The sequence below is a fragment of the Crocuta crocuta genome, unplaced genomic scaffold (assembly GCF_008692635.1).
Source record: "Crocuta crocuta isolate KB4526 unplaced genomic scaffold, BGI_CrCroc_1.0 scaffold408, whole genome shotgun sequence".
Lineage (NCBI taxonomy): Eukaryota > Metazoa > Chordata > Mammalia > Carnivora > Hyaenidae > Crocuta > Crocuta crocuta.
In genome coordinates this window covers 746,568-765,429 of record NW_027527444.1, presented here as the reverse complement: position 1 = coordinate 765,429, position 18,862 = coordinate 746,568, and the positions used below count along the sequence as shown (strand labels likewise).

At 55.8% G+C, this 18,862-nt stretch overlaps 1 protein-coding gene across 1 annotated transcript in view; it reads left to right on the top strand.

The window, feature by feature from the left end:
* Positions 1-18,862, top strand: part of PRKAG2 (protein kinase AMP-activated non-catalytic subunit gamma 2) — a 270,738-nt gene that overhangs the window by 70,359 nt on the left and 181,517 nt on the right. The window contains exon 3 of the mRNA XM_077761602.1: positions 4,166-4,445. Coding sequence (XP_077617728.1) covers positions 4,166-4,445 — 280 coding nt within the window. The remainder of the gene's footprint in view (positions 1-4,165; positions 4,446-18,862) is intronic.

The following is an 18,862-nucleotide window of genomic DNA, read 5'->3' as shown; positions in this document are numbered from 1 at the left end:
CGCTCCTGATTCCCAGAGGCCTCCCCTCGGCCTCCCCACTGCCACCCCACCCCCACCCCATCCCCGGAGGGCAGGCAGTCCCTCCCCCTGACCTTGAACCCTGACAATCCTCTTTTCAATTGGACTCCAGTAACCTCACACTATGTGGACATAAGGCCGGCCTTTCTGAGACGCAGTTAGGCCTCTACCGAGAAGTTTCCAAGCAGTCCGGTTCCAGATGCAGACAGCCCTGCGAAGGGAGCGTGGCTTAGATCCTGCAGACATCTAGGCCTTTCCGTGGACGTGCGGTGGCCGCAGAGGGCGGGAGAGGCTGCTGGTTCCGCAGGAGGAGACGTGCGGGCACAGCCCGACCCCCGGCAGCCTCCTTGGCATCCCAGGAGCCCCGGTGCAGTGGATGGATGGGCTACGCGTCAGCTCCCCTTCACAGGCCTTCCTGAATATTCCAGCGGCCAGCTTGGCAGTGGATCACATCAGTCATGCAGGATCTCCAGGCCTCCTCACGTTACCCCTGGCTGTGGTGCCCCTGCTCCCAGAGAGGCCACGCACCGTGTGTCTGTAGGGCGCGTCTTGACCCCAGGGCTGTGCAGGTCTCAGGCCAGCATCTGGGGCTCCGGGACCGCTCGGCGCCCTTGCAGGCACTGGGTCACGCAGTGGGGCGCCCGGGGTGGGTTGGGGTGGGTCTGCGGAAGGCCTGTGACTAAGATCTGGGCACCAGGCGGCCTGGCCTTTGCCCCAGCCTCCCTCCTGGCCGGCGGCCAGACAGCCCGCTCCCGTTAGCCCCTGAACGGCCAGCACACGCTGGGGAGTCTCTGGGCCCTTTCATTCACCCGGAGGCAGCGGATCGTCCGATTACATTTATCAAAGTATTGCTTTATCGCAGCCTCGCTAGCAGGCACGAGCCAAGGCCCTGTGGCTGGCAGCGTCTGTTGGCACCCTACCCACCTCACCCCCACCCAGCCTGCAGGGAACAGACGGTGGGCATGCTGGGCCATCCCATGTCCCCGCTGCCAGGGAGCGTGATTAGCCTCTCACGGTCCCCCCTGGAAGAAGGGAGAGCCGGGCTGTGTCCATCATTGTGTGGCCTTTTTTTGGGAAAGGACTACTTCCTGTGGGTTCCCTCTTCAAGGCCAGACTCCGCTGGCCAAGAATCCTCAGTACAGAATGGAATTCCAGTCAGGAGACTCCTAGGGTGCCCCCTTGTGTATCAAATAAGGGTCAAAGCAGCGCTCACGGCCCTCTGGGACGGGCTGTCTGGTGGCGTTTGGCTCTACTTGCCCTGTGCCCTGTCCGTGGAAGCACCAGAAAATGTCTGTCTGTTTGTGCTTCCTGTTCTCCTTCCTTTCCTTCTTGGGCTCTGGTTGCCTTCCACCCGTCCGCCTGCCCAAAGCCCATCAGCCCGTCAGCTTTCAGGTCTTCTGTGACTCAGGGCCCCCGTGGCACGCCGTGTTTCACCCTTTCTTCATCTGCTTCGCACTCATGGCGGCCGCGTCTCGCCCACCATTCTCCCTCACCTTCGTCTTGTTCCCCCCACGGCATCAAACACCGACATGTGCTCTGCAGCTCCGCCTTCTCCCTGCAGAACCCCCCCGGGCCGGGCAGAGCGTGGCCATCATGGAGGGTCACCTGTGGGCTTAGCCTCAAAGCTAGGTCCTGAATGTGACTCTCTGCCTCCGCCCCTCACACTTGACCTTGACTCCATTTTATGTCTTCCAGGCTGCTTCCACCCCCTCCCCTGGCTATTTCTGCCACTCTTGTGGGGAAGTGGTGGAACGGCCCTGAGGTCCCACGCCCCCACTTACCAGCTCTGTGACCTTCACGCTGCCTCCTGCTGGCCCCTTGTCCTGGCTTCGGGCTCAGTGGTGCTCAGTGCGCGATGGTAAAGGCCACCAGATGGTCTGCCCTGGGCAGATCGGTGCCATCCCCTTGCTAGAAAGCCTCAAAGAACAGTCAAGTGCCTCCACCCATGTGCCTCCCGTCACAACTCGGCCCTGCCCCCCGACACCCCACAAATATCAAGCAACTGTTAGTTACAAATTCGTGACCAGGAACGAGGTCAGATGTGCATGGAGAACGCCCGGTGTGCCAGGAATCATGCCAGGCGCTTCCCCGTCGTAGATCCCGTCGACCTCTCCCCCTGTGGGTCAGCCTAGTGTCCCCGTCGATGGATGAGGACCCTGGAGCCTACATCACTTGTCCACACTGCTGGAAACTGAGCCACGGTTCAAACTCTGGTCTCTGTGTCCAGACTCCTTGCCTGACCGCCCTGCTGTTGGGTCATCTTCTATTCCTTGTATGCTGTTCCTCGCACACACACACCCTCTCGCCGTTCACAGGCGCACACGGTCTACCGCGTGGAGAGCTTTTCCTTCTTAGTCATTCTTAGGGTTCAGAAAAACTTGAGAAAACCTGAGTCCCACAGGTAGGCAGGATAGTGGCAAAATTGAAAACTCGAAACACGGGGATCAGAGGACTAAATGCTTTTTCATATTAAAGGGCTAAAGAGAGAAAAACTTAACCTCTCGTTGCTGCCATTGTGGTCACAGCCTCTGGCCCAGAAGCCCACTCGCTGAAGGACGGAGCCTGCCTCTGCACCCCCATATGGCCACACGGGCCCTTTAGCATAGGGTAGGGAGTTGCAGGGAGAAGTGACTTGTGGTTGAGGGTCACTGAAGCCCCCTCTCACCCCCCATAGCTGCCCCCCACTCCCACGAGGGCATATCCACCAGTCAGAAGCTGCAAGCCCGGTTCAGGGCGCCCCCTGGTGGTGGAAGAAGAGCTCACAGGGGCCCTGGGTCCCAGCAGCCACCCGCGTGGGCAGAGGCCAGAGCCCCACAGATGCTACCCCTGGGCGTGCGTGCGGCCTTGTGCGCTCACCTACCCTGGTGAGCCTGTGGCCTCCAGCGGGGTCTCAGCACGCTGGGCGGTCCCCTGCCCGGCCCCCTCCTCGCCCCCTGAGCCCCTGGCCCTGTCGCTGTTCTCTCCTTCCGTGGGACCGGGCAGGCCCCGAGGTCCTTCTGTGCTGCAAGTTTGCCAAACAGGCAGGAGCAATGGAAGGAACGTGCAGGGCGTAGCTTCTATGCCTCAGGGGAGGGCGTGGCGCCCAGTCGTACAGATGAGGAAACTGAGGCACGGCAGGACGGAGTGGTGCACAGGGGCCCAGTGAGGGGCGAGCTGGGGTCAGACCGTCGCACTCGGGCTGCAGGCGTGGCTCCTGCATTCCGTATGCCTCCAAGTCTGTGAGTCGGGTGCCTCGGCTTGACGCTCTGGGCGGACTCGGCCTTTCTCAAACCGCAACTACAAGGTCGAGTCATCAGGGAAGTGCGCCTCAGGGGCGTTCGGCCTCGCAAACTTCCTTCCTGAGCCCTGTCACCCCAATCAACCCAGTGCCGCGGCAGCTTGGGGGTGAAGGGCTCATGCTCCCTAGCGCTGGGGCCGTCTCACGGTGGAGCCCAGGCCGCCGTGTTTCAGATCTTAGAGGTTTATGTTTCCTCTTTTCAGTTTTTTTTATGTAATGAATTAAGTTACTTATTTATTAGTTTATTCATTAGCTTATTTATTTTAGAGAGGGAAAGAGGGGGAGAGAGAGAGAATCTGAAGCGGGCTTCCTGCTGTCAGCGCAGAGCCCGATGCGGGGCTCGAGCCCGTGACCCTGGGACCATGACCTGAGCCAAAATCAGGTCAACCATCTGAGCTGCCCGGGCGCCCCTGTGTTTCCTCCTTTGAACAGGGCCAAGAGAGCATCGTCCCAGGGGAGTCAGACCTTGGGAAAGACAAGCGTGGGGTCTGGAGGAGTAGCTGCCAGGAGACAGAAATAGGGTAAAGGGCAGGATGCCTCGTCTCGAACCATCTTGCTGCCTTTCCTGTCCTTGTCCACCCCAGGAAGCCCCTTCTAGAGGGCAGGGCGGAGGTCAGCGGAGCCCGGGGTGGTGCCGACGGGCCTGCGGGTGGGCCATCCTGGGTCAGGTCCTTCCCTGCAGGCCGCGGGGGGCCCCCCATGTTTGCAGAAGAGCTCGGGGCCAACTCCGGGGCCGGGGGCCGCAAAGGAGCAGCCCCGGTGCCGGAGAAGCCTGGGAGGGCCCCGTGCAGCCGTGACGGGCCCGGGGCAGGGCTGAGGTCTGAGGGCCCGTGCTCGGAGTGACCCGTCCGTGTGTCTGTCTCTCTGCAGGTGGACAGCCCCTGCGGCTCGGGCAGCCCCTCCAAAGGGTTCTTCTCGCGAGGCCCCCAGCACCAGCCCTCCAGCCCCATGTCTGCTCCCGGGAGGCCCAAGACCAGCCCTGGCTCCCCCAAAACCGTGTTCCCGTTTTCCTATCAGGAGTCCCCGCCGCGCTCCCCACGCCGCATGAGCTTCAGCGGGATCTTTCGCTCCTCATCCAAAGAGTCCTCCCCCAACTCCAACCCGTCTACCTCGCCTGGGGGCATCAGGTTCTTCTCCCGCTCCAGAAAAAGTAAGACATTGATGCTATTGTTCCAGGTGGGTGCTGGGCTGCTGGGGACCACGGCGCCACTTGCAGGGTGCCCAGGCTGGCCGGGTGGCTGCCGGTGACAGCCGCTTTCCACCGGGCACTTCTCTCCCTGTTGGGGCCGGCGGTTCGAGGCTAACACACAGCGTGACCTTGGCCTGGAGCCTTCCCTGAAATCGGTGTGGCATCCTGAGGTTCGGCGTGTCCCCAGCACCACGGGGCCCGGGCCTTGGCGTGGTCTGCGAGATGTGGCTGGTTTCGTGGGGGTTGAGGGTCCTGTTTCCGACAGATCCTTGCTTTCCGTTTGGGGCTTGGAGCAGCTGGCGTTGATTGGAAGAGAAACAAAGGAAGGAAATGTATGTTTTCTAGGCTCGTGGGTATTTGTGATCTAAGGATAAACTGCTCTCCGGGGAGCCCTGGTCATCATAACCGGAAATGCACGAGGCAAAGCGTCGAGTAGACCGAGTTGATTTTCTCCTCCCCTGTGTCTTAGCGCACCTCTCCACACCTTCTGGATCTTTCTGGTGCCTTCCTATTCGGCAGGGCAGCGATTTGAGGTCGTTTCTTTTCTCTGCCGCCTACACGGCACTCGGGACTTGCACGTTAGAGCAGTACTCGCTCTGCAAAGAAAGGGCACGCAGTGCAAATTCCGTCGCCATGACTTACAGGGAAAGGGTGGTGGACTCTCTTCTTTCTTTTCTTTTCTTTCTTTCTTTCTTTTTTTTTTATTTTTGTGGTGTGGGGTACTGTCGCTTGCTAGTACCCCTGAAGTCATCCCCCTGGATGAGTGGACCCAAGCATAAATGCACAGATGTCACCTGACAGAGTGGCCCTCCAGCAGACACCAGGGAGTGGTGTGCAGTTGGGAACTTGTACACGAAGCCCTCTGGGGAGGGCTGTGTCCCAGCATGGATGTCCTCACACGCTAGGGACCATCCCTAGCTTCCTTGACAGAGGTGCTGAAATTCTCAGATTGTCCGCTAAGAGGAGGGGAGTGTCCGACGGATCTCATCAGGGTGTCCTGTGTCTTCAACGGTGGCATCATGCCTCTGTTGCTTATGACACAACTAGGCTGCACTGGGCTCCTGGGGTGTCGTAACTAAGTGCCCTAGACTGGCTGGTTGGAACAACAGAAATTTATACTTTCTGGAGGCCAGAAGTCCAAAGCACGATGTCGGTAGGGTGGTGCTCCCTCTAAGGACCTAGAGAAGAATCTTCCGTGACTTCCTCTTGGCTTCTGGTGCTGCCAGAAGCCCCTGGTGCCCCTTGGCGTGTAGAAGCATCTCTACAAGCATCGTCACATGCGTCTACATCTGTGACTCTCTTCTCTTCTTATAAGAGCTAAAGCGTATTAGATTAACAGTCCACCTATCCGACTCCAGCATGAGCGCTTCTCATCTTGATTAATTACATCTGCGATGACCCTGGTTTCAAAAAGGAACCACATCCTGAGGCTCCGAGAGAGGCGTGGACCTGGAGGGCACTATCCAAGCCAGGACACAGGTTATATGGGAAAAGCCAAGGCGTACAGTTCACATCACGGGCTGGGAGCGGGGTGTAGAGGATTTGTGGGTGTAGAGTGGCCAGCCTGTTAAGACCAGGGTCATTTCTGAAGGAAGAAAGGAGCAGCCAAGATACGGGGTCCAGACGGGAGGGTGGGATGTTGGCTGGTGGAGATGGCCAGACTCTGAGCTCCCTGGGAAATAGGAGTCCTTGCTGCCTTTTCTCGTTTGGCATTTGAAAGGGTTCTTCAATGTTCTTGGCCAGAACATACTGTTTCGAAGATCTGTCTCGTACGATGCTATGGAGTAGGCATTGCTTGTCGAGGCTCCTTTCCACCATCTGCGAGTTGCAGACGAGGCTCGGGAAGGATATTGGAACAGCGTCGGCTGCTTATAAAGACAAGCATTGATTAGGTGGGGGTGGGCGCTTGGCTTCTGTGCAAGCTCTCTGGGAACAGATGTTCAGACCAGAGACCTGGTCCCGGCACCTGTCCACGCTTCCACCCTCGAACCACTGAGCCCGGGTCCTTGGCTTTTCCCAAGTGGAAGCCAACACTGCCGGCCCTGTCCTTAATGAAGGTCTGTTTCCAGGGGAGGGTGCCCTGCTTCCCTGGGCGGATCACCGGGGCTCCTGGCCACTTGGTCTTCAAGGATGCTAGTAGGCGGCTTGCTTGGAAGGTACGTGGCCTCTGGCTCGTCCTCTTCCTTGACTCAGTTCCTCGACCAAGGTGCCCAGACCACGTATTTCTGGCCGCTGTCCCAGAACTGATCTCCTAACATTGAGCCTGACAGTAATGCCATCAGCCTGCAAGGAGGGTCTTGGTGAGAAACAGCTCACGAAACCCTCTGTGTCCACTGGAAGAGCATCATAAAGATGCTGTTCAGGCACAAGGGCCCTGGGAGACATTTCCTGTCCAGTCTTGGTACCAAGAGCGGCTGAACTTCTGAGCAATGGGGCTGTTTTGTCTGTGATGGACGCTGATCATGTAACCATTGAGTTTCCCCGGTCGGCACTGCCCGCCAGAAGTCTCGGAGCCGCCTTTGCACAAGGGGCGTAAAGCGTGCATCTCCAGCCTTATTTCTGAATCCAGTTTGGGTCCCTGCCCTTTACTTTTATACCATTTAAAAACAAAACAAGGAAGACAACTCACTGAAAGGATTTGGGGGGTGTTTCTAGAATTCCAAGAAGACCTGAGAAGACCGCTCAGGGCTGAGGAAGGGGAGGGGAGCCAGGCTGGCTCTGGATCTTTCCTCGAGATTGAGAGCACTCCCAGGCTCTGCATCTCTCCACTTGGCACAGTAAACTTTATAGGATCTCTGATCAGTAGGGTCCCGGAACCGATGGGCTGGGGGAGGGGAGGGGGTCCTGGGCCTGCAGCCAGAGCTGTGTGCACTGTAAGTGTGCACAGTCCTTCCCCAGCGGGGGGCAACCCTACATCATGTCCGGCCGTCAAGACTAAGGATGTTTCCCCACATCCTTCCTCTGAAGGTGATGCCTCCTCAAGTTCGGTCTGCAGCCTGTCGCTCTTGATGTAGGGCCCACACGGTGGACATAGGACCTAAAGGTTCAGCAGCCTCCCAGGCAGCACGGATACACATGCGAACTTGATCAACACCGTTATCTACTATGGGGGGAAAGGAAGAAGGAAGGTAGAAATTATGATCACACTCCTCTTCAAAGGGGAAAGAAGAAAGGAAAGGGAGGTACACTCTTGTTCACACACCCTGAGAACGAGAAAGGGAATAGGGGTGGGAGCTTCAGCTGTCTGGCCTTGGCTGGCGGACGTTCTTGGCCCAGGGAAGAGAACCGAAGCTCTGTTCTAGAAGGATCTTACCCTGCGGAGGAGCTGCCTCTGGAATGGCTGCAGTCTTCCACTGGTATTTACCTCTCGTCTAAGGTCCAGGGGCCACATTGGTTCCAGACATGTCTTGGGGATTCTGGGTTTTTCTCATACTGCTCCCAGCCTCACCGTGTGGCAGCAAGCCTGTTTCTCTTGATGGTCATGGTCTTCCCTCCCCCAAACCATAATCCGCTGTTTTGCTTCTTCCTCTCCTACACCAGTTGGCAAACTGCAGCCTGGGGACAAACTCTGGCCTGCCACCAGGTATTGTGAATAAAGCTTTATTGAAACAGTCACACCCATTTGTTTCTTTGGATGGTGGCTGCTTTCACGTCGCAGCAGGATTGAGCAGTTGCAGTGGAAACATTACAGCCCACCATGGACCCTGTCTAGTACCTCACGAAGTCTGAAGTGGCCGTGCGGCAGTAGAAGCTTCCGGAACAGTGACTCTTTATCTTCAAAAGATTAAAAAAAATTTTTTTTAATGTTTATTTATTTTTTGAGAGAGAAATAGAGTGCAAGCAGGGGAGGGGCAGAGAGAGAGGGAGACACAGAATCCGAAGCAGGCTCCGGCTCTGAGATATCAGCACAGAGCCCGATGTGGGGCTCGAGGTCATGAACCGTGGTTCATGATGACCTGAACCGAAGTCAGACACTAAGACGCCTGAGCCACCGAGGCACCCCAAGTTTTTCTAGATAACAATAAAATCATCTTGCACAATCAGCAAGGCAGGACCTCAAGAATGGTTTGCTGTCATGTCACTAAACTTTGCTTTCTAATCATTATTATTATAATATAAATGTTCTGCCTAATAATCATAAATGATTATAAATGCCTACTCTGCATTCTAAGTGTGTCATATGTAACAATGGTTTTAATCTTTGTCAAAAGTCGCGTAAAGTTATATTTTTACCATTTTTATCAAAATAAAAATGGAGCCACAGAGAGGGTAAGTCATTGAGCAAAAGCAGCACAGCTAGTAAGCAGTGGAACCAAGATTTGAACTCAGATGGCCTAACTCCCGAATCTACTTTTAACCTCGATGGGAAGACTCTTCTTTAAAGGAGTGGATTGTAGGAATATATAAGCCAATGATAGGACAATAGGCAGCCATTTAAGAGAAAGGAAAATAGAGGTATTTCCTTCGTTATTCCTTATCCCAAAATAATTTCCACATGGAATAAAACTTTACATGCTATTTAAATGTCCCAAAAAGTGGATGAAAATCTTGGGGGGGGGGGTCAGGCCTTTGTGAAGGGTGCAAATAGACGTTTATAAATGTGATGTGAACACTCACAGCCTTTTTCACCGTCCCCGGAAGTTTGCAGGCTTGATGCTCAGAGCGCCGGCTTGGTGGTCTGGGTAGAGAAGAGCTGGCTGATCTGTGTGAGCAAAGGCAGGGAGCTATCCGAGGGAGCACTGCTGTCCGAGGGAGCACTGCTGTCCGAGGGAGCATTGTGTAGATCTGTGATGGCTTCCGGGGAGTGAACGGAAGAGTCCACACTTGATCTTAGCCAAAAGGCCGAGAAGCGATGAACGGAAGAGTCCAGAGGGTGGATTTGAGCTGGGCGGGACGCGGGAGTTTCGGCAGGGAGACCAGAGACCGAAGCCCCGTTACCGCGCTGGGTTGGACAGAGGGGCAGGGACACATCTAGAGGGGCGTTCCTGTGTTCTGGGAAGACCACCGCACCCCGGCCCCCACTCCGCCTCTTAACACCTCCTCTTTTTTTTTTTATGTTTCTTTATTATTTTGAGAGAGAGAAAGAGAGAGACAGAGTGAGCAGGGGAGGGGCAGATAGAGAGAGGGAGACACAGAATCGGAAGCAGGCTCCAGGCTCTGAGCTGTCAGCACAGAGCCTGACGCGGGGCTCGAACCCACAAACCGGGAGATCATGACCTGAGCCCAAGTCTGACGCTTCACCGACTGAGCCCCCCAGGCGCCCCTCGACACCTTCCCTTTAGAAGGGCCCTCCTCTGGCGCCCGCACAGAATAGAAGCACTGTCCACACTGCTTTTTCTCTGCCGCAGATACATACTCGCTTGTTCCCTCGGCTGCCTTTCCCCCCAGAATGTGTGCTCTGAGACCAGGGCCTCTGTTTCGTCCCGGGCTCTTGTCTCGGTGTCTAGAATGGCACTGGGCACCTAGGGGGCATCCAGCAAACCCTTTGCCTTGGTTCGTCGGTGAGTCCGCGCGCTGGGCGAGGGTCTTAGATGCAGGCCGCGGCCACTTCCGAAGGGGCATTGCCTGCGTTCAGCGAGAGGTTTGGGGAAGCGCGACTCTCCCGGGGACAGTAAAGGAAGGACAAATGAAGACTGAGCACAGAAGGGGAACCGCTTCTAAGAAGTAAACACGGACGTACACAGATGTTCCCTCTCCGAAGGCAGGGAGCGCGGCCAGCGGAGAGGTTTCCCTGTGGCCTTCGCACAAGAGAGCTGGCCGCCTCCGGAGCCACATTCCTGCCCCCCCGAAGCCTCCAGCTGCTCTAAGTTGTCCCGCACGCCCGTCCACCACCGGGCCTCGCCCTCTGCCTCCCCACAAGGTCGCCGTCGGGTCCCCCCCTGCCTTGCTGAGGCAAAGAAGCCGCCAACCCACCAGCTGGAAGCTGTTTTCTCTGCTGCTGACCCCCACCCTCGCCTGGGGCTTCGCGGTGACCTTCCCGCAAGCCCTGCTGAACACCTCTGTGTCGTCTGCAACTCAGGCTCCTGTAGCACCTGTGCACACAGGGACCGGCCCCTGGGCCCCTTCTTGGTCTGTCCACGGAGCTCGTTCTTTTCCGCCTTCTCTAACTGTAGCCCCAGGTGGGAGCGCTTCTCCTGAGCCCAGCGTGCCCGTGGCCTTTCTCCAGAATTCCTGTCTGTCTTCCGCGGGCCCAGGGCATGCTTTCTCCTGGAAGTAAACTCAGCATGGGGGTCGCAGGGGCGCTCCGAGGCCCATTCTCTCGGCTGCGGCCAGAGCGCGTCCCCAGGCTGGCCGCAGGTCCCGGGATGGGTAGGCGGCTGCTGGCTGGCCACGGTCTGCAGACGTGAGACCTCCCTGGTTCAGGTCCCGTGGCCCTCGGGAGTCTCGTGGCCATCCGTCAGCCCTAGTTCGAACTCAGAGTACCTAGATGCATTCTCTGTCTCCTTGTAAAGTGCCTGGAAGCCTTTGCGGAGCGAGACAGGCTACAAATTAGGAGGACACCCACTTTCATTTCCTTACTGATGCTTTTGAACCTGGGCGAGATTTGGTGACGCAGGGTGTCTAACGTGAGAACTGTAGAACTCACGGGATTCTCTCCCCCTGATGGACACTTTGATGTTAGTCATTGTAGCTTAGAAAGCTCAGACCTCTCACCTCCCCTGACATTTCTAGAAGAATTCCCCTCTCTTCTTCTTCAGATTCAAGATTTTATCGGCCAGGCTCCTTTCCAAACCTTCAGCGAGGAAAGAGGTGTGCTTTTTCTTCCAAGGGAGACGTTTCTCTCGGGACTGTTTATGTTTCTATCGGAAACAAAGCCCTTGTTCTGGCTTAATCCTGAAGAAAGATTTTTCTGATTGTGAAATTGAATATCTGAAGCCCTTGGTGGCCCCGCCTCTAATAACCACCTGCCTTCAGATAAATCAGGCCCCCCCTACTTGCTACGGGGCGAGGTTCCTGGAATTCTGACACGTGGTCAGGCAATTCGGCTCCGCACCCCTATTGACATGGTTTGTACAGGGAGGTTATGGGTGACGAGGGGGAGCATGAAGCCTGGCCCTCCTCCCCATGGCCCCTTGAGCGAGTTGGGGCCACGGAGGAAGCCGGTCGCCTTGAAACTAGGAAGCCTGTATACGTGCCCTGGACAATTTATCCTTCCTCCGACAACAAGGAACAGGAATTCCTCCCGTTTGGGGAAGTCATTGAGAAGTGCCTTCAGGAGCGGAATGCATGCTTTCGGATGATTTTAGTGATGGGCAGCCTTTGGCTTTTGAGGGTGGATTTTCTCGTTGTAGAGAGATCTCTTGTAAAGGGATCTCTTTGGGCAAATGATGTTTTGGCTCGAAAGTCAGGATAAAGATACGATCGTAGAAATGCTACTAACACACAGCCAAGATTCTGCTCTTCTCATTTATTGTAAGTGAGCTTTATTTATTTATTTTTTTTAATTATCTAAATCTTTGGAATGGTCATAAGCATTCCATTAAGTCTTTTTCATTTTTTTCTTTCATAGTTTATTGTCAAGCTGGTTTTCACATAACAGCCAGTGCCCATCCCCACNCCCCTCAGTTTGTTCTCAGCATTCAAGAATCTCTCACGGTTTGCCTCCCTCCCTTTCCCCAACTATGTTTCCCCTTCTTCTCCCCCACGGTCCTCTGTTAAGTTCCTCCTAATCCACCTATACGTGCAAACATATGGTATCTGTCCTTCTCTGCCGGACTTCTTTCGTGTAAGTGAGCTTTAAAAGTTTGGTGCAGAGAGCACAGCTGTCCCTCTGCCCCGGGACACCAACTGGCTTCGCCCCAGCAAGAGATGCTTTGGTGTCTGGAACCTTTGACTCGCTGCCTCAGCCACACGGCTCCTGACTCACTTCTCTTTGCTCCGACGTACCTAAGGACTGTCCTTCTGACGTGATGTCAGCCTCCACAGCGTGGGGACGCTGAAAGGTTTCTCTGCTCCAACGCCTAGCGTAGGGCAGAGCGTAAAACGTTCTGACAGAGCTGTTTTCAAGTCAGATGCTTCTTCTTTCTTTCCCTTTGGGTTCCACATAATGGCGTCTTGTGATCTTTCTGGAAGACTTGGGGGAGGGGGCTGAGACTTCGGTTGCATGCTCTGTTGTGCTATTCACGTGGTGTCCCAGAGAAAGGACCTGAGACTGAGTCTGAAATTGCGGTTTTATCGTAGTTCCTGAAGGTACCTTAATAGCCTGCGGGCTCTACGCACAACAGACGTTCAAAAGCATCGGGGAGTAGGCTGTCCCTCCGTGTTAGGAAGACACCGGATCTAGACGCAAATGCCATGGGCAGCATCAGGTTAGCAGGGCAGGGCTACAGGGGTCCTAGCAAGCCACTAGGGTCAAGTTATCAGGCAAGGGCTAGTTGGAGAATCCGATGAGATCAATAATTCATTTCAGACGCTGTACGGTAGATTATAAAAGTATACAAGTTCACGTAACCTTTATCAAAACTCTTGTGGATTTAACTGAGTCCTCACCAAAGAGAGATGTTGAGGTCCTAACCCCCACTCATCTCTGAACGTGACCTGCTTGAAATAAAGCCACTGCAGGTGTAATTAGTTAAGGTAAAGCCCTAGAGTCAGGTGGGTGTCAAAGCCAACATGGCTCGTGTTTTATAAGATAGGCATGCGGGGTGAAGCCATGTGACAGAGGCAGCGAGAGACAGGCGAGATGGGTCTAGAGGCTGAGGGGTGCCAGGGGGTGCCAGCAACAGCAGGAGCTGGGAGAAGCAAGCAGGGAGCCTGGTGGCTTTTCGCAGGGAGCCGCTGACACCTCAGTTTCAGACTTTGGACCTGCAGACTTCGAAGCAATACATTTCTTTTTTTTTTTTAACATTTTTAATGTTTGTTTATTTTTGAGAGAGTGCATGTGCATGCACACACATGCATGGGCGGGCGAGATGCAGAGAAAGAGGGAGACACAGGATCTGAAGAAGGTTCCAGGCTTTGAGCTGTCAGCACAGAGTCCAATGCGGGGCTCGAACCCACGAACTGTGAGATCCTGACCTGAGCCGAAGTCAGACACTTAACCGACAGAGCCACCCAGGCACCCCTAGGTGATAGGTTTCTGATGTGCTTTGTTACTGTGACCTTCCACAGGACAGTGATGCCATCACACAGGTGGGAAACAGGCGTATGCATCGGGGTGGGCTCATGGTCTTTACGTCACAGGAAGACTTGCAGGGACAGAAGTTACCACGTGACTCAGGCGCCACACACACACCCCCCCTTCCCATCTGGGGAAGAAGAAGGCAGGTCTGGAGCCCATTCAGTAGCTGCCAGTTCCTTGCGGTCCGACCTCAAACTCACAGTTGATTTGCAAGAGAGCAGTTTGAGTAGCTGGGGAAGGAAGCACAGCATTTACCGGGCCAAAGACTAAGACTGGGAAGGGAAGGGGAGGGGAGGGGAGGGAGGCAGATACCCGGTGCCCAAGTATGGCATGAGCTCCTCTGCACCTCCCCGTCCCTCCCTGCACGTGAAGGGGTTTCCGGCAAAGCGGGGGACAGGGGGACAGGACATCACTACCTTCCCGTGCGCGTCCACGAGGCTGGAGGTAAAGACAGCGGGTGCTGAAGATGCGGGAGGGCAGGTGGCCCGGGGGGGGGGGAGGGGGGAGCCGGGCCAGCCACCTTGCTGGGGCGAGAAAGAGAAACCCTTCTCCCGTCGAACCACGGAGAGCCTGGGGCCTGTTTCTTGCTGTGGCCCAGCTGGGAGCAAGTGGGTGGATTGGAGCTGATGGAAGTTTTGGATTGGCCTGTCTGCTTCAAGATGGAGAGATGAGCTTACAGGCTAAGAGGCAAGTTGCCAATGGGGAGGTGGGCGTGGGCTCCCAAAATACACCGGCCGGTTGTGACGGGACAGGGACGTGAGCCTGTGTCCTTCGCTGGTGTTGGCTTCTGCTCTCCATTAGACCGCTGCGTTTTTGCTTGGGGGACACCTCCGTTCGTCCTCATGGACAAGGCTGGCTGTCCCCCGGTCACTGCCGTCGCTCACTCCAAGGCAGCCATCTGGGCCCCTCCGGGTTGTTCGGGGATCTGCACCGCTGGGTGTGTGGACCTTCTGTTAGCACGTTTCGTCAGGTGGCTCAGGCGCCCTGGCTTTCCTGCCGCCGCCTCGCGTTTATCAGTGAGCTCTGAGCCCATGCTCAAGTTCAGGTCTGCGAGACGGCTGCTAATCCCTGACAAAAGTGACTTGTTCCGGTCACAGGGCTTGGTAGTGACGTCGGTGTGTGCGAGCTGGTCTGGCCTGAACGCGGTGGGTGCTGAGCACAGTTTGACCCATCTCTTTCCTGAGGACTTGGGGACTGTGCCCCTGAGAAGAACCAGCCCGCCCCTCTGACCTCACTGAATTAACTCCGCCCCTCAGTGGTGGCTCCGCTCTGGGGCCCCAAAGAGCTACCACCCTGTCCTTTCTGTGCCTCTTTGGTCCTTCCCATACGTATGTATGTGAGAGCGTGTGCACACATCTGCGTAAATACCGTCAGAGAGCTAAGCCCCTGCCTCTGGTAGACACATCCTGAGGAATGTTTTCCTGCCTGTTGCTGAGATCATCTCAGGCTCTGGAGACTCAGAGGGTGGCCATGCCACCCTCGGCTGCTGCGTGCAGCCCCTTTGTCTTGTCATTTTCTGCCCCCTGTCCATTGGCCCCTCCTTCTCCAAAGTTCCAGTGCATGGCTTCTCCCTACCAGATGTTGGCAGACTCAGACAACCCGTCTGACAGCTGCCCTTCCCCTTTCTGCATTACAGAGCCTGGTTTTACTCAGGGCCCAGTCCCAGGACAGGCCTTACCCTTGGTCTAAGTCCATTGGAAAGGAATTACCCTTTCCATTAGGGAAGTGCCTGACTTTGGAGTCACTGGCCTTGAGGATGCACCAGGGACCTATGTCTTGCCAACCAGCAAAATATAAGGAGAAGTCTGCGAGGAGTCAAAGAAAAGGCACCTCTCCCAACAAAAAGAGACACACGAGGACTAATCCCCTCTCCTTACTTTGTGGTTTCCAGAGCCACGGTGGCCATCTTGTGACTCCAGCCAACAGGCAAGATGGCGGAACAGGAAGGTGGGAACGTAATCCTCAGTGCGGTTTGCATCACTGAGCTCAGCATTCTAGATAATGCATGTCCTTGTAGCGTTATCTCTTTCAAGCTATATTTTTCTGCTATAGGCCAGGAAAGAACCCTGACCGCTACGTGTCTCTGTCGTGACAGAGGTGAGAGTCATCTGGAAGGCAACCAGAGCAAAGCTGGAAACTCGGGAATATTCCAGATGCGGGGTGGGGGGCGGGGGTGACCTGGAGCACAGACAGCCTTTAATTTCCCCCTGTGCTATGAAGAAAACCAGAGCAGGGTGTAGAGGCAGAAGGCGGGGAGAGCTGTTTTGTGGCGGACGGTGACCATGATCGAGCCAGGCAGGAGCTGTGCAGATTAGCAAGAACCTCACAAAAATGTCAGTTCCCAGCTTTTTTTTTTCTCCTCCCAAACTCACCCTCAACAAGGTAGATAACCAAACAAGCTTATCGGGCAGACTTTGGGCCAGGTCTGATTACTAGGTCTGAGTTCTGATTTCTGTAAATTCACTTTTTCTATAGTCTATTCCTCCTACTGTTTCCTTGAAAAAAAAAAAAAAAAAGGTTTACTTCTGAAAGTTCCTAGCTGTGTTCCATGACTTGAGAGGCTCGAAAGGGATGGCTGCACCCACGAGATCCAAAGTCCCGGGCGGCTGGTCGACCTGAAACCTCCCAGCTGAGTGAAGGTGGTCCATATTACATCCCTCCTGTAGATTCAGGACAGGCTGAGTTTACTACGTGTCCCCCTTTGGCCTCTATGTTCGCAATGCTCGTTTGTACCTGGTTTTCTATAGAAAAATGTGAGGGGTAAGGGAGTCGATCTGGGTGCCTTAACCGCCCCGCTGGACACACCACACCTCCTGGGGTTTTCCTGGCTTTGCGACCCAGTGACCACTAGGGGGCGATGCAGCCTCACGTGCTGAACCTGGTGCCCCGGCAGGTTGGCTCTGCTCAGAGGGCAGAGGCAGGACCCGCTGGCTGTCCCTGCCTGGTTTTTCCAGCTTGGGATGTCTGCCTTCAGATGCACACCCCAAACGGAAGAAAGCTGATGTCACCGAGCAGACCAGCCCCACCGGGCCTTTTAAGGAGGCGGTGAGGGGGTGGGGGATCTCGCTTTGACTACGCTTGCTCAGTCAGTATTTAATGAGAACCTGCTATGTGACAGACCCAGGACATGGCCAGTAGGACGTGAGCTCCTGCCCTGGGGCGGGGATTCCGTTCTAGGGAGGAGAGACCATGACACATATGCACTGTTGTGTACAAAAATGTCCCACGTACCAAGAAAAACAAGAATAAGTGGAGAGGGGGTGGAGGGTGCTGTTCCGTGTTGGGCCATGGCATATGGCGGCATCGGGCAAGAGTGGGAGGGAGCCACGGAGCGGAGCGGCGGCGCACCTGCCCAGCCTTACGCTGGTGTGGCCAGAAGGGAGTGAGGAGGGAGAGGCTGGCGAGGTCCGAGAGGCGGGGTGGGGCCTTGCAGGCCAGGCCAGGCCTCCAGGTTTTCACTGAGCGATCCATCAGCATGTGTCCTGTGCTCTGGAGGAATCCGTCGGTTACTGTGGGGGTGGGGGGGAGAGTGGGGGACCAGCTGGGACCCGCTGGCATAGACCTGGAGATCCATCTTGGTGGCCTCCCGCCTCCTTTGAGGCGTCTCAGACCCTGCCATCTCCAGAAAGCCGTACCTGATTCTGGGTGCCGTGAGCAGTCTCCCAGAGTGCGGAAATACAGCTGTTATTTTAAGTATCTGCGAGGTCTGTGTTCCCCTGTGATCTGCTTCTGTCACCTTCTGTCTCCGGGAGAGTCGTGTGTTTCCTGCTCGGCGCGCGTGCCTCTTGCTTTCCCCCACGCTCTGCCAGGTCCTCCCCGGGGCCTGGCAGAGCCTTAAGCAACATAGCCCCGTGGTCCTCTCTGAGGGCAGCAGGGGTCCGGGCTGACGCTGCATCTGGGTGGGCACGTGTATCTGGAGGAAGGATGGGCAGCTACGGTGACCCGCGGGGGACGGGCTGGTCCTGAGCACCCTGTAAAGGGGAAAGTCCCCTGGGGCGCCCTGGAGCCCCCTTTCCTGTCTTCCTCTTGTGGGCTCCTGGCTCTGAGACCTACGGCACCTTCCCCTTCCCCCCACCCCTCAGACCAAGACCAACTTGCAGGATGGGTCTGACACAGCTGTTCAAACCAACACGTAGGTCATAGAAGTTAAAGTTGACGGATCTCGGGAGTAGTTGGCACTTGAGTGTATAACCGAGGAGGGTTTCTACAGACTTTTAGGAAGCAGTTGTCTTTTCCCGACCCCACAATCGTGCAGTGATGGCTCTCGGGGACTCAGACAGGGTGGCATTTGGGCAGCTGCCCTGCCCCCCGCCCCCCACCCCCCCGAGCAAGAAATGGTGTCTTGTTGTCATGTGTGGACAGCAGTCTACACCCAGCGACCGCTACTGATGGAAGCCAGCCCCGTGGGGCCCTGGAACGTTATCTTTGTCCTCCTAGAAAAATGCATTGAAAATCGCTGACCGGGACAGCCACCTACTCTGGTTACACTGACGGCTGCTCAAGGTCATGACCATAGTAGCTGGAGGAGGGGCAAAAGGAAAGGTGGAGGACAGATCCTAGGCCCCGGGGAGTTAGCATCAGCCGGGTGGACGGCACTTACCGCACGGGGCAGGAAGATGAGCCCAGGGGCTTCATCAGAGGGTGCGTAGTTTGGAACATCTTTGACGGCGGCCCTCAGCGAGAGACCCCATTTGTGCTATCATCCAGGACACGCATACTTTGCTCAAGAAACGGCGTTGACCCTGGCCTCTGCCTTCTCTTTCTAACTCGATGCCTGTTTGTTCTAGAAGCGGTCGGCCGGCACACCGCTGTGGCCAGGCCACGTGGGCTTTGAACGCCCCGAATGAGTTGAATTTTCTGTTGATTGCTAAGCTGAAATACCAAAACCCCGCCATGGTTGATGGCCCTCCTGGAATAGGTTAGTTCCGTCTTAAGCCCTTCAACCCGGCTCCTTGTGTGTGGGTCTGAGTCGAAGGACGCCATGCCAGCCGTTTGAAATCCGCACGAGCTTTCCAGAGAAGTTTGTTTAACTTGGAAAACTAGTCCTTTCACACCGTGTCTGTCTTGGATCACAGACAGCTTCTCCTTTCTCTCCCGGCAACTTGGGTTGATTTTTCGAGTAAAAGTCTGTTTTCCCACAGAACGCCAGAGGTTTTGTACTGTGTGCGAAGGAATGAACTTTAGAGCCTCAGGTCTGATTCGCGTGCCAAGGGCTTCCTGGGGCCGAGGACCCCCCCCCCGCCCCCGCCTCTCTGAC